The 15,829-nt window shown below is 39.7% G+C and overlaps 2 protein-coding genes across 2 annotated transcripts in view; both read right to left on the bottom strand.

Annotated features, from left to right (window-relative positions):
* Window positions 1–6,205, bottom strand: part of LOC120556103 (transmembrane protein 266-like) — a 50,473-nt gene extending 44,268 nt beyond the window's left edge. Inside the window, exons 1-2 of the mRNA XM_039795497.1 lie at window positions 5,363–6,205; window positions 4,396–4,532 (exon numbers count right to left, since the gene is read on the bottom strand). Of these exons, the coding sequence (XP_039651431.1) occupies window positions 4,396–4,409 (14 nt within the window). The 5' untranslated portion in view covers window positions 4,410–4,532; window positions 5,363–6,205. The remainder of the gene's footprint in view (window positions 1–4,395; window positions 4,533–5,362) is intronic.
* Window positions 6,206–6,586: 381 nt separating this feature from the next.
* fbxo22 (F-box protein 22) lies at window positions 6,587–15,523 on the bottom strand. Its single transcript, XM_039794756.1, has 7 exons — window positions 15,300–15,523; window positions 14,885–15,017; window positions 14,423–14,510; window positions 12,174–12,272; window positions 9,729–9,881; window positions 9,466–9,631; window positions 6,587–8,499 (listed from the first exon to the last, which is right to left on the bottom strand). Exons 1-7 carry the CDS (start codon window positions 15,428–15,430, stop codon window positions 8,106–8,108), a joined length of 1,164 nt encoding a protein of 387 aa, XP_039650690.1. The 5' UTR covers window positions 15,431–15,523; the 3' UTR covers window positions 6,587–8,105.
* Between the last annotated feature and the right edge of the window lie 306 nt (window positions 15,524–15,829).

Below are 15,829 nucleotides of genomic sequence, written 5' to 3'. Positions count from 1 at the left end.
CTTCTGACTTATAGTCAGACTCAATGCCTAAATATACGGCATATAGACATTTCACACTTGCATGTTTGTTGTAGCACCATAAACTTAGGAAGTGTCTTTTTCTTGCTGCTAAGAAAGTACAAACAGTGAGTATCGTTGTCTTTGTTGCTGACTCACATACAACGTAATATAGATTTCACATCAAAAGACGAAGACGACGCAAAAGAAAGACTTCAGTCAGCTTTTACCTACTGGGCTTTACTGGCATCTAGATTAAAACATGCTAAAACAGTGATACCAGCAGAAAAAGATCCTTCACCTCACCTTTCGTACCGCTTGTATTTTGGTTAATATGTATACACCTTAGTCAATTCAACGGTCTTTTCAAGGTAATAGCTTGGAAAACATAACTTGGCATTTGGCACAGTGTTCATTTTGTAGGAAAAAACACCGGCCATCACTGCTTCAGGTAATTTCTTAAGACACCCAATTCAACTTCCAGAGAAACTTTTGTAATTTCATGCCAGTGGATATTAATGAATTCTGCCAGGCACATTAGTTCATTAATAATATTACAGATTAAACAATGATGAATTGGTGGACTGCACAATGGACTGTTGTAGCCCTGGTGTGACCAGTCTCTTATCTGACCTTTACAGATACACGCTGTATAAGACACAGGAGACACAGAGATCCTCCTGGGCCAGGACTAAGACAGCACATGTACATAAGTCATCTACATAATGGAGAAGTCCGTGGACCTTTTTACACTGTGTCAGTTTCCAATAATAGATTATTTTAATTTCTACAGACACTTAAGGGAATACGGGTCTTGAAAGACTTAATGAGTGAAAAGACAGGTTTATGTGGACTTGTGAAACTGACTTAACTGACTGATTTGTTTCTTCTGCACTGTATTTTAAACATAGGAGACACAAAGTATATTCTGTACGTCTGTATTTGAGGTGTTGCCTGCAGCATCTTGGGCATTATGCAGAATTTGTAGCAATAGTCGTTATCTTATTGAATTTTGAATGTATAATTCAGTAAAGACTGAGTGAATAATTATAATTATAATGGCATTTCCAGGAACAATTTACTGGAGGGAGACTTTTCCCGCAGATAACACTGATTAGTTTGAAAATGACAATGTAATGATGATATACTGAGGAAGCTGTAATGATATAGGTGTTCACTTGTCGAAAAAACGGTCAGGCAAAGATGGCTCCAAATGTCATCAGAGATAAAGGTATGTTGAAGTCTTTCATAACACATCGTGAGCAAAGATTGCAAAAGATGTAAAATGATACACCCATATCTCAACAGTGTGGTTCCTGGAGTGAAAATCCCATTTATTTATATTTTATTTTGATTATTAGCCATAATGTTTAAACCATCCGAGGTAGACTTATCACGAGCTACAAGATTGTGAAACGAAGGTGTATGCCCCTGTAGAAGCCACAAGTCTGTATGAAATCAACCTTGTTTTAAGAAAAACATGTTTTATTTGCGATGTCATGGAGAAGTACTCCACTACCCACAATCCTAAGCATAACAGCGACGTCTCCAATTGGTGGAGCTCGCTATTACCATGGAAATGTTTACTGCTCCTGTGAATGGCTAGCGAGCTGCTATCATTGAAGTCTATGATCGTTTATGTACACAGTCTTGTACCTTTACATTTTTTTGCCATTTTCAAAATGTATTCTTTGCGCCGAATCAAATGTTTTATGGTCAGGATTAATCTCGTGGCTGGCTGGTTAAAACTCTTTACGTACTGGGTGCCCGGATAGCTCAGTTGGTAGAGCAGGCGCCCATATATAGGAGGTTTACTCCTCAACGCAGTGGACCCAGGTTCAACTCCGACCTGTGGTCCTTTGCTGCATGTCATCCCCCCCTCTCTTTCTCTCCCCTTTCATGTCTTCATCTGTCCTGTCAAAATAAAGGCTGGAAATGCCCCCAAAAAATAATCTTTAAAAAAATATATACAATGGAGCAATTGTATGGTGACTGTTGAGCTCTATTGTACTATGAACTTAACGTGTAAAATCGGTGTAGTGTCCCTTTAATTTGATATACTGACTGAAAGATACTGACTAACACTTACTCAGGCTTAATGTTTGAAAAGCCAGTGAATTAGCAGCCCTAATGCTCATCAAAGATTTCCTAACTTACATTTGTTATTATCCATTGCTAATAAACGTCATACGTTATGTCAGCGTACTTATGAAAAGAGACAATTAGGCAACAGGCAGAAAGACACCATCTGCTTGTCAACTCTCACCCTCTGAACCAACATCCAACCTCCTCACCCTCCCACTGGCATTGAATAAACAACAGGTTGAATGAAGGGTGAAAGACAAATGGTCCTGACTGGTGCCGAGGACCCTTTAGAGTCTTAAAGGGAAATCCACCCTAAAATGCAATTTACTGTATACATTAATCTCATGAAGTTAGACTCTTGAGATTAGATTTGCGGACATTTTTTCTTAAAATTAAAGCCAGTCACAAACTTCAAAGATTTTGAAGTACTTTACATGAGTATTTCCATTTTCTGCTACTGTCTACTTCATAACATTTTAGATAGAAATATTAAGGCCCAATGAGGTCTAATTGTCCAATATTTAACAATAAGGCAAAGATTACAGAAAAGTCAAAATAATAAATACAACTTTTTGTAACAGAACTGTTTTCTGCTTTCCAAACCCATTAACATCTCATGACCCTTCAGATGTAATTTGTGACCCCTTTGAGGGTCCCTGGACTAAACAACCCACCAGTAAATAATGTAATAAAAACCATAGCTCCCCCTCAAATAACAACAACAACAACAGTATTGCTTCAGTATTAACAATCTAATATCATAGAAAAGAATAAATCAATCACAGGGGCCATTTTTCTGCTGAACCAGTACTTTTATTTTTGATACTTTAAGTACATGTTGCTGATAATCCTTCTGTACTATTGTGTAAATAGGATTTTAAGTACTTTTACTTTGTATTTGTAGACTATTATACTGGTACTTTTACTTCAATAAAGGATCCAAGATTTTACAGAGCGCTAATATATTATCTACTTTTAAATCTAAATATATATATATATATATATAAAAAAAAAATCCTTATGAAGCTGAGAATATGTCAGACTCTTTCTATACAATCAAGCACTAGCTTGTATGAAATAAAGGTCTGTTTCCCTAATAATCACTAAGTATAAATGATGTTTATACTGTACAGCCAGCGCTACTTAACTATGAACACCAAGGTTAAAATACTTTTGCACATATGGATGAATAATGAAGAGGAATTAAAACCAAAGTTTGTTTCTCATTTTAGATTGTTTTGTTTTTATACTGTATCTTAAGGACATGATCATCAGTCTTCAAGAGTGAAAGCTTCTTTCTGGTGGACTGTGGAAAGTAACTGTGAGCTATAGTAATCTGTTTCAGGATGCATTTTACCTTAAACACAGCATGATATGACATTGCCACTGATATCTGCTGAGCTGAGCTCTGTATGGGACCATGAGCAGAATTGGTTCGCTTATAAAAGCACAAATAGAGCAATGATTTAGGGCTATTCATCTAGGTCAAGAGAATAAATGCAGCTAGTTAAGAAGAGACAAATTAGAGAGTCATGCTACGCCAGCAGAATCATGACTTAACAGAGAATAATGATTTCCAGTGTTCTCCCTTACCTCTTACTTTCTCTTCACACACACACACACACACACACACAAACATGCACGGTCCCTCTGTAATGCATCAGCTGTTCTTACTACGCACTTGGAGAGCACAGTTTAAAAATGGAAAGCTGGGAGAAAACTGGAGATGGAGAGGAGTTGTTGGAAAAATGTGTTAATTTTAGAAAAACTCATGAACAATCTTAATCAATATACTATATATTGTTCCACAGAGAGGATTAGCATGACACGTGTTTACGGTTGCAGAATAGACGCTTTGTAATCAGCATTGTGCAGGTGTGTTTCTGCATCTCAGTTTGCATCTGTGTTTAGCATTCAGAGTGACCAGGGTAAGACCATGGATGTATTAAGAGAGGATCAGACCCGTCAACGGTAGCAACGTCTGTGTGAATAAAGGTCATTATTGTAAAAAATAAAATAAAAAAAGGGAGGCACCAAAACCTGTTTCCCAGGTGGACATTAGAAAAAAAAAAAAAGAGGCATGCTAGAAAAAGTGTAACGTGAAAGGAAGACGAAGGAATCCATAAGAATGTGGTCTATGTCCTACAGACACTCCCTATTAACAGTTCTGCATTTCTGACATTTCACCATACATGTTTACAGGTTACACTTTAAACCCTCGCTTTTTTTCCCCACATGGGAAAATTAAAGAAACACTGGTTTGGAATGTGAGGAGGGAATGAGTAAGACGAGAAATAAATGGACTATACTCACTCAGCATTTGCCATGATGCTGGCTGATGGATAGAGGAGAGATGTGGAGATGGTTGTCACAAGGTTTCAACACAGTTCTGGCTGTTTTAGTGCTGCAGTTCACCTTTTCACCTGATAGTTGCTGCTTTCATGTTGAAGCTGGGAAGAACACAGTCATTATCGCAAGTGAATAACTTATTTAAAAACGTACTGCACAGTGATGCAAAAAATCAAAGCAAGATTAACTAATGTCACAGAACTAATAATAATCTGGGTGGCTGGCAACTTTAAATTCAGTGCCACAGTGGCCGGAGATGCAGAAAGTTAGTTATAGGCCTGTTATCTGCAGCATTTCAATATCAATCAAAACAGTAAAATTCCCTGACAGATATTGTAACATACCACCTTCTGATATAAGGGACATTCAATACAGTCATTTAAGGAAAATTGGTGGGAAGCTCCTTCTTTCAACTGCATGCTATAATGTGTTTATTTTATCTGGTGATGGAAAATATGTTAAAATTGGTGGAACTCATTGCTTTCATCACACGCTTGACATGCCATGAGGAACCTGTTTGAGGGCATGGTAAGTTACAGCGGTAAATGTCAGACTAACAGAAACCCCAACCCTTTCAGCTCAAAAAGTTGTATTCAATGAAAATGTAAGACGTCAACAATACTAGATTGACTATGGAGCCTACAATCCATGTAGTCCCCAAAATACTATTGTGAACCTAAACATAAGAGAACTTTTGTAACTTTTCATCACATTTAACAGTGATCAAACATTTAAACACAATGCAAACCGAACTGGGTTCACGCATTTTTAATTCCTGCCATCAGAGGAATAAATCCATGCATCTGTGATTACAAATTGAACCGATTTACTTGCTGGTATCAGATTCCAACTAAATGGGAGTTCTGCACACAACTGCTGAGAGCTCCTCGCTGTACTTAAATGAATTATTTATTTGCAGCAAAGCACCTACCTGTGTGAGATTTACATTGTTGACGGGTAATCGAGCCTCTTGCTGCCCCCTTGCTGATAGTAATGTCTCCCTCGGTGGTGATCAGAGTAAGTGAGGCAGCAGCAGTCTCGCAGTGTGTGTAGGCTGCAGCTATCCTTAGCACTTTTGCATTGGACGAGCACCACTGCTGCTTCTGCTGCTCCCACTTGCGCTGCTTGGATTTCAGTGCAAACACCAAAGAGGGGCTGAAGCTCAAAAGCAAGAAGCATCGTCACTCGGCAAGATCATATTAGCATCTAAGTGTTATTCAGACTGATCAAATAACGAGCCTTTAAGTGCAATATTCTCCTGGTTGGTAGGGGTTTTAAGGGTTTGCGTGTGCTGCTCTAGATTCAGATCCGCTCCTCAGCCGAGGGTTTCCCCGGCGAGCGCAGCGGGGAACCCTGCGGAAGGAGCTGTCCAGGTGCTGAAGCGAGCCCGACGAAGCTTCGGCTCTCTACCGACCCTCCTTCCACACAGCAGCGGCCGGCCAACACTGCCAATTTCATCCAAACGCCATTAAAACATTGACGTTTTCGTGGCGGAGACTGACAGTAGCCAATGAATCGTGTGACATTTGCATCGCTCCGGTCACGACATAGCAGTCTAAAAATGTTGGCCGTGGAGTGGACGCGTGCGTATGTGTGTGTGTGTGTGTGTGTGTGTGTGTGTGTGTGTGTGTGTGCGCGTGTATATGCGTGTGTGAGAGAGAAAGAAAGCCTGTGAGTAGATTTTCTCAGTTCCCCGATTGAGGCCAATTTGAGAGCGGATTATCGCCACAGATGATTTTATTAGCTTTATGCCTCGTAGGTCGTCCCTCACCGTGTCATGAGCGTGTTTTTATGGTTTCCCAAAATAAAGATACTATGGGAATATAATTCGCCTTTACAGCAATTGGTTTAACCGTTTGTCATTCATCGGGATTAGCCAGTCGATGGTTAAAGCGCACATCAATCAATCTCAAGCGTCTCTTCCTTAATTTAAACACGCCTGGACGTGGGCTGCTGAAGATGTTATAGGCTGAGGCTCACATTTCAGGGTGTGCGCAAATATGGAAAAGTGGTGATCTGAATTAACAGTAGTAGGCCTGTAGTAACAGCCGAGGAAGGATGCGTAACCTCCAGTGTGCTCAGGGACTGGGTCTAAAGATGCTGCTGTAGTGGTTTAGGAGAAGAGTTAAAGAAATAAATGCAAAATGCACATATCTACGTGCTGAATGTAATTTATTGAGGAAATGAGCATAACAGATATGATTTAGCACATTTTGAAAAGTGCATCAACACCAAAACAACTTCGTTCAATGAGCCATAAGCACTAACACAAAACCTATAAGGGCAGCTGTGTGTATTATGATACAAAGGAGAACTTTTAAGTAGGTCTTTTTTAAAGCGAAACTTGGAATTTTCTAGAAATTATCCATTCTTGCAACAATCATTGTTGCAGCTTTTATCGAAAAGCTTAATGTCAACATATAATCGCAACTACCTGTCCAACAAACATATATATTATATATATGTACTGGAAATTGCACCTTTGTGTCATCAGAATATTCTTCTGAGTGAGGAAAAAGCATGACGTCAATCAATGACAGGGCCATCTAGAAAAATAATACATTAATAAAGATGAATGAATTTTGACAGATACTACTGTGAAAAGGCATCTGTAAAATAGGGACCTTTTTTCCGAAGGTGCAGCTAGGTAGTTAAGTCTCAAACTATACTATCAGGATTTTAAAAAAATACCCTTAACCATTTTTTGCTTTAGCAAAAGGATACCAAATACATCATCTACCCCAATTACGTCACATTTTCTGACATTTCTGACATTAGACAGTATATCATCAATTTCCAATGGTTTCCTAAAGTTAGAAACTGTAGAAGAGCCGAGACTAAAGTGAGGGGAAAATGAGAGTTTCAGCAGGTCAGTGTCACTTACACAGCCAACAGGTGTACATGAGATAACCATTAAGCCCAACCATTAACAGCTGGAAGTAAGTAGAATGATATGACTTCACATGAACACAAAAAAGGAGGCACTGTAAGATTCTGACTGATTTCCCTGTGCCCAACTGAAACATGGTAGATAGATATCTTGCAAAAGAGAATTCATTTGTAGTCTTTTTTTTTTTTCATTAGCGAGACAAGTGTAAAAACTACAACAAGGAAGAGCATTCTAATCAAGATTACCTTGATTGTGTGGAAGAGGGACCACACTTCTTTGACTTACTAATAAAAAGTGCCTGCGCTGAATCAACAACTATAACAATAGCTTGTGGGCCTCACAGCTGTATATTTTTACTCACCTGCAAAGCAAAACAGACCATGAGGTTAATGTCAGAGGGTGACATATGCCTTGAATGTGTGCGAAATTTGGGAAAAATATATACACATATTTTACAAGAGTCCCATACAGTATGAATACTAAAAGAAATCATCGGTTTGTCTTTTTATATCTGAACTTTGGGAAACTCACTGGTTTTAATATGAAGCTGCGTTTACACACAAAGTCTCAGAGGGACACAATTTGCCAAATGATGCCATTACAATGACTGCTAAATGGATCATTTTCCTGCTTTATGAACAGAAATGGTGACAGCTATATTCTGAGTCCTAATGTGAGTAACACTCTGTACAAAATGGTTCTTGTTCCCAACTGCTGTTGCAAACAGGAGCATGGTGAGTCGTCTTTATCTCCTGTTTGTCCATTGTCACTGTGGGTCAGTCACTTAGCCTAGATGGACCAGGGTCATGACTGTAGTGTACTCATGCTGCAGACTGTCCGTGTCAGTGTCGCACAGCGTGTAGTCATCTTTTACAATTCGGTCGCAGCCAATCTCACCGTTGCCAAACAGGCCGAAGAGTGGGGTGTTAGGGAACACCTTGTGAAAGGCGTCTGCCTCTACGTTGGCCTGGTTGTTGTAGTAGTTCTGGCCTCTCCCCACGCAGGCGAACATGAACCCTAGGGTGTTCCTCTCAGGAATTTTGGCTGCCTTTAGCCGCCGGATAGTGGCTTCAGCCGCCTTTGGGTTGCTGATGTCTTGGTCCAAGAGCACAGATGCCCCCTGCACCTTAGGGCCACTCAGGGCCAGGCCCACCACACCGTATGCACCCTGGCTACAACTACAGAGTGAGAAATAACAGGAGAGGGAGAGTGTGAATATTGCAAAGGCAGTAAAAAGTGTTTCAATTAAGTGTTAAATCATAACTTTGTGTTATCCACTATAAATTAAATCAAAGCCTATTACAGGGCCAGAGCTTAAGGACATCCCGTCCTAAAAAATACATTTGAAGAGAATGAAAATTAATTTTGGGACGTATTTGGGACGAGAGAAAACACCTTGGTAACGTTACAATGAATGGCGAGGAAACTGACGTTGCAAGTTTTGTGTAGCACACAGCTCCTTGACAACATAAAACACACACAGCACATAGCTAGACCCGCTAAATCAGTCACCTGTCACCGCCAGCACTGACTACTTGTTAGGCATGCCGATGTTCTCAGCTTGTCAGTCTTGACAGATTTTGCGCCTAAACTAGCTACCGTTTATCGTATCGTCTAATGATCAAATGGAGATTTGACATTGGACAACATCAACTTAATTACCCAGCAATCATCACTGCATATCTGTACATGTAAAAAACAATAGCAAACAAAAGAAGAAATTATTAATTTAATCAAATAGTTTATTTATTTATTTATTGGACCTTTGTCAAGAGTATTTCCCAATAAAGAAAAGAAGGTTTGCCTTTTGGCACCATTTTTAATTTTAACGGGAGGTCTTCTTTGAATACAGGCATATTTTTTAAAAAAGGGCCCATTCTCCGCCCAACATATTGTCAGAGGCCCCCCCTCCCCACGAGCCCCAGTGCACTGCCTGCACTGTCTATATTTACACCCCTGCCAGTACCTATGGAAAGCCAACTATTATAAGTCAAACTATGTTTGAGGAAGCCTCAACTATTTGAACTTGAACAAGAAATCACTTCAAATTGTTATTTTTTTACTAAAGCATTATCCTTCCCAACATAGCTAAGAAATAACCCTGTTTTAATATTTATATTTTTATATGAGGGACATAAACTCACCAGTGTCTGGGAGGAGAAAAGACACTTTCTACCAGCCCCCCAGCGATGAGAGCTTTGCTCTTGGCCAGCGGCTCCAGTATCTGGCTGAGGAAGTGTGCTCCTCCAGGTTTATATGCCTCATAGACAAACATCAGTACCACACGCAGCTCTGGGTTGTCAACTAGTCCTGGAAAGAAAGTGCAACAAACAAAAGAGTAATGCAACAAACACGTTCTGGAAGAATTTACAAGATGATTGCGTAACTGTTGTGAGCCTACACTCACCTGCTTCTTTCAGGGCTGTTGGGGAGATAGACTCTTTGCAAAAATGAAAGGGCTTGATGTGGACACCTTCTATGCTGGGGAACATGATTGTAAAGCCAGCCTCCCCCTCCTGGTACTCCTGAGGAAGGCTGGAGTGAGAGCCACTGGGAGTCACTGCACAGAGGAGCAGGCATGAGGTAGAATATTAAGTTATATGCAGTAATTTACACACGTCACGTGCCATGGAAGCCTGTGAGTCTGCATTTTTAATTCTAGCCAAGAACTAAGCAGTTTTTTTAGCAGCGAGTTCCTCTTCTGTGGCTGACCACTAAGTACATGTGCTCAAAATGCACATTAATAACTTAAGCATTCTAAATATCAAAATTAAGGTAACTGTTTAAAAGGTCACTACCTAACTAATCCAGAGTTTACATAAATTCTAAGAGGAGACAAGCAAGAGACAGCTGTCAATAAAGAAGACATTTTAAATGCCAGAAGGAGATAGGAAAGCACGGGTGTAAATAAAAAAAAAAACTAATTGCAGAATTACATTTAGCTGCTAAGTTTCAGCCTCCTGATACTGTGCATGCTGGCTCACTGTCAGGGCTGTCACAGTCAAAATGTTGGTTGTGAAAATGGCTATAGACTTCTTGCAGCCTTAATATCTCCTTAATATACGACGATTCTTACTAACTTCTACTAGAAAATTATGTTTGACTTTGTAGTGAGAAGTTAAGAGGATTTTTCTTCTGATTTTGGCACAGGCTGTTTTCTTGGTTAGCATTCAGTGGAATTAGAGAATTAGAGAAACTGCAGCTCAAGGCACTATTGTCTTGGCCTCACTAATCAACTGTGGTGGTTACAAAACTCACGCTAGCAATGCTAACCACAGAAAAACTTCAGCACCAAATCTGACTGAAAGACACTTAAATGGATATTTGCTCAACAACACAAACTAGTCTCGGAAAGACCAGCATATACAGCACATCACGAACACCAACACACCAGGTACGATTCCACTCAATCAGTGGCATTAAAAGGCACTTCTAAACAGACTCAGGAGAGTTTAGCAGACGGATGAGCTACTGTGCAAATGAGAAAAAATCCAGATGTGCTGTCATAAATTTAAAGGATAATAACAAAACCGGCATCATTCACCACTCGTACACCTTTAAAATTTAAAATTTTTGCTGAGCTAAAACCCTGCATTTCTACATTACAAAAAACATTTCACTGTATTCAATAAAATGAGCAAAGACATTAGTATCTAATTCATCCCCATCCTCCACTGTGTTAGAGTTTTGGAATGTCTAAGTGTATCACAAGTCATCGTTTTAATACTGTCCAGCCCTACTACCAACATGCATAAATACTTGAGGCTATGTGGCAATTTATTACAAGTAATCTATAGATTCAACCTTATCCAAGATTTCATTCAATTGAATTAGATGTGTGTGGTGACCCTGTGGTGACCCACAGCTGCAATACCACAAAATGAGTGTTATCACAAACAGCTAGGGCTGCCATTAAAACTGATAGACGACGGGACCCTGTTAAGCCATCATCTTGAGGAAAGAGAACATGGCTGATGGAGAGTCACTTCTCCGCAGGGTTGTGATTATATGGAGAAATGGGGAGCACAGCACCCGGCAGACTAGGCAATCTTTCACAGGGAGAGGCAGGAAGGTGCCACCACCAGTGGTGCTTTCCAACTAGGCTGCAGCAGTGGAGATTAATGTGTAGTCCTCTATGCTGAAAGGTGAACTGTTCTTTGACATACCCAAAACACCTGGTTAGCTTTCATTTTTTTTCACCAGGGATCCTAGTAGATGAACTTGCTAAGGCCGCATATTTGTACCATGACATAGTGCATTCCATTCACATCGGAACTCGGAAGCCAGAGCAGGGAATGACGTCATACCCGACTTGACTACATTCTATTTAACAAGTCAGAATTTCACTGTGGGGTTAGCTCTAGCCAGGTTAGCAATACCAGTTAATAACGCATTACGCTGTTTTTGTGCATACAAACACTATAGCAACACATCCACAGACAGAGGTTGGACAGGACTGTGTGTACAACTGATTTAGTGAGACACAAATAAGACAGAAGTGTTAGTAATAAACTGTATGTTACTACAGCTTTCACTGCTTGTTGATGCACGGATCAGCCATGTTGGATTCTGAGCTTGGGGTACTGCAAGGTTTTCCGACTTCCCAACTCGGAGATGCGAGTTCAGGGAGGGGGGTTCCGACTTTGACCTCGGAAATTCCGACCTCCAAGTACAAATGAAACGCACTAATAGTTTTAAAGCTCATTTCAGAAACATTTTCATATTAACATCACATTAAATGAAATCAAATTTAAATTAAATGTGGCAACCGAGGCTTTTATTGGGAGGTGAGGATTTTATTTTCTTCTATATGAATGAGGAAATATGAGAGGCAGAAAAGAGGAACACTTACAGACTACGCCTAGTGTGGTGACACCCATGATGTCACAGCCTTTGGGGAAGAGCAGGCTCAGTTCCTCAACTGTGTCTGGACTGTGGCGACTCTTTTTTGCTTCAGAGTAGTTGAGAAGAAGAAAAATGTGTTAATGAGAAAGGTCACTGTTTTTTGTGCGTATCATTTTAATATGAATACATATCCAGTATTGCTGGAAAGTAAAAAGTCCTTTATGCAACAATTTTAGATTGAGAGAAATTTACACCAGCAAAGCAATGAAACTGCAAGGCTGGCTGCACACTGGCTGCGTGGCGTGTCCGTTTTTATTTTGGCTCCCATGTTAACAGGTTAGAGCTTACACACTGCCTGCATGACACGCACATCTCAGAAATCTGAAAACGCGTGCATCCTCGAAATAGGACCGACGCCTATTTTTCACGCGACACGCAAGCATGTTGGAAGCGTTTCCAGGCAAAATAGAATAGGAAAAGATGTTTATATGTCATTTTGACACAAATACATATTAATAAATGACATTTTGATGTTTAAAAGTCTCTAGGTTTTGACATAAATGCAGATATAAAAGTAATTTTAAAAATAAATTATCGATTTTCAAATATTGCACCTGTCAATACAGAACGAAATATTCTGTAGCCTATTTTGCCGTGAATACTGCCAACGTTGTCTTTGCTGTAATCAAATCAGTATATATATTTGTGTTTAACATGGTATTTCATTTTATCAACGGGAAACGTGTACAGACAAGGCTAGCAGCAGCGCCGCGTCAAACACATTTCTGGTGTGCAAAGACATAGAAACCGCCACGCAGCCGCCACGCAACTGACACGCCATGCTCTCGCCACGCAGGCAGTGTGCAGCCAGCCTATGTCTATAGTTTTCATAGTGTTGCAAAACACTGCTAAATACCTATTACAGTTGGATCTAAAGGAAACAAATACAAGCAAATTAGCATACAAGCCTTAATTTACAATTTTTGATTGGCTGGTAGGTGTCAGTTAGCTCTAGTCTGTTTAACCAAGGTATATTGCAAGTAACTATGAAATAAACTTCACCATTACTGACTAAAATGACTATAAACCAACTCTGAATGACACCTTTAACACATCTGGTTATAAACAGCCATGATATGTGTATCATGGCTGTTTATAACCAGATGTGTTAAAGGTGTCTAATGGGTTATTTGTGCTTAAAGTGCAGGTGATCAGTGATAACAATAATTGCAGAATTATTTAATATGTCACAACATGTGCCACTGAAAGTGCATTGACAAAGAGGAAGAATCATCGTAATATGACCAAACTCTATAGCAGTGCTCACTGAGTCCTTTTTTTAATGTTAATTGATTACTTTGTCAAGCCCCTATGAATGTAATAGTGGAGCAAATAGTTTGGCTCGTATTCGCGGCTTCCTGTTAATACTGTAACGTAGTACCCATAAACACAAACTATGTTGTATTTAAGTAATATCTTGGAAGCTTAGAAACAAAAATGGATTTTAGAGAAAGTCCCTTGCGTTGAAACCGCATAATGGCATCCCTCTGGTTCACTTGCAAAATAAACAGAGGCAAGACTACAGTTGCCAAGCATCCTGAAAAACATTCTTGTACTGGAATTAGTTTAAAATGGATGTGCATGTGTATGATTTTAAAATGTAAATTATTCTCACGATTGAGGTTTTTGAGCTGGACAATGAAAGGGCATTTTCGATGAATTTGTGTCTTTGTGAACCATCTTCAATATTACGCTATCCACGAATTTTAAAGCTATTCTCAGTTTTAATTCCATCCATCGGTCAGATATTTAACATACAACACATTCAAGGTTCTCTATGCATCCCAACTTTATTTTAGGCATATGTGATGCCTACTAATATCCAGTAATGATGCTGTTATGATACAACAAAATCATTATTTCTGAAAGATTGTGTCACACCAATTTCCTCATATACGACATGTCTTTCTGACAGTGGTGGAATGTAACAAAGTACATTTACTCAAGTACAGTACTTAAGTACAGATTTGAGATACTGATAATGAGTATTTGCATTTTATGCAACTTTATACTTCTACTCCACTACATCTCAGAGACAAATATTGTACATTTTACTTCACTACATTTGTCTGACAGCTTTAGTTACTTTCACGTTATACTTTCCCATCCCCTTCCTGTCCAGTGAAAACCATGCATCTCCAAATTTGACGATTTAGAATGCGACATAATAAAGTCCAACAGCACTGAGATCCCAACCTTTATTCTGTCTGTAGCAATACGCTTGTCCATTGAAGGCCTCATAGTCTACCAATGCCAGAACTGTTTTGGGCAGGAGAAACACTTTCTGTAAATAATCAGAAACAGAGCGCATGTGTTAAAACGGTGTTAAAACCTTTGTCAATACACGACCAAACAATATACAAACCCCTATTAGTCATTTTTACTTAAAAATAAATGATAAAACATGTTTTATCAGCTCCTTGACACATCAGGTTTCAGCCAGGTTTTTTTACTCCAGGACTACAAGAGATTATTTCTGGCTGAGCATGTATGTTTAAAGCAAAACATAATAAAACAATTACTACCATCAGGGTTGTTACCACTTAGGCTATTTTTATACAGACATTATCCATAATCACATTGTAACGTTACTGCACATTGGCACACATAACGTTAGCTACGTGTCTTTTAACGTCCCAAACAGCTTTCCATAATTACCTCCACCTCCTCGGCCAGGATGCTGCAGAGGACATGGGCCTTTGTGTTAGACGGTCCACTGGCGGACACCCAGGTCAGCTGCTGCTGAGTCCTCAGCACTCTTCGGGCACAGTTTCTCCACAGTCTGCACACACTGAGGAGAACCACAAACACACTCAGCTGTAGCTACCTGCTAGCTTGGCAAGACCGTTGGCTATTAAGTTTGTGCTTCGGTCAGAAAAATATGACTAAGCAGCTGCAAGTAATTAAGCACGAAACGTTAGGTTAAGTAAATGACTTCTAAAAGACATAAGAGTTCTAGCTGTCCCGTATGTCTACGGGAAGTAACGTTAGTTTCACTTCCATTCGACAGCCATTAACGTTAGCGAAGTAAACTGTTTAGCATGCAAACGTGTTACCCTAACGTTAACGTTACCTTGCGATCCGGAGAAGCGATTTGGTTGGTACGAACGTCAGAATTCGCTCAACCACTTCGTCAACATTGCTGAGTATGTATGAAGCCTTGCTGTCTTGCAAAGAAACGGTAACACCTTCACTTTCACCCATATTTCGCTCTCAAGTCGTGGGCTTTTACCATAGGATTTAACAGCACGGCACAGTCACGAACTTTCACCCGCTCCTCCGCTGCTGCCGAGTTAACATACTGCCCCCTGCGGTGAGGAGGAGCTATGGCCGTTAATTTAAAGTTGTTTGTACAAATCCTCCAAAAGGGCGTTAGTTTTTGAGGTACCCATACCCTAGGTAGAACAAAGCACAACTATGTTTTTTCATAAATTTACCATGTCTAGTTTTTTGAATGGATGGTTGCAACGGTGTAACTTTGGGTTGAGAAGGGGGGGGAGACACAAAATAGGGTCTTGGGCTCCTCCCCAGACATTTGAATCCCATTTCTACATACATTTATATACATATATACATACATACATACATACATACATACATACA

Source organism: Perca fluviatilis, chromosome 3, assembly GCF_010015445.1.
Source record: "Perca fluviatilis chromosome 3, GENO_Pfluv_1.0, whole genome shotgun sequence".
Classification (NCBI taxonomy): Eukaryota; Metazoa; Chordata; class Actinopteri; order Perciformes; family Percidae; genus Perca; species Perca fluviatilis.
This window is presented reverse-complemented; position numbering and strand designations above follow the sequence as displayed.

Bases quoted from the DNA above. Each gene is read 5' to 3' on its own strand.
- fbxo22 (XM_039794756.1), bottom strand. From the start codon at position 15,430: ATGGGTGAAAGTGAAGGTGTTACCGTTTCTTTGCAAGACAGCAAGGCT. The intron at 14,511-14,884 runs GTAATTATGGAA...GATTATTTACAG, and splicing joins TCCTGGCCGAGGAGGTGGAG to AAAGTGTTTCTCCTGCCCAA. The intron at 8,500-9,465 runs GTGAGTTTATGT...CTCACTCTGTAG, and splicing joins TTTTCTCCTCCCAGACACTG to TTGTAGCCAGGGTGCATACG.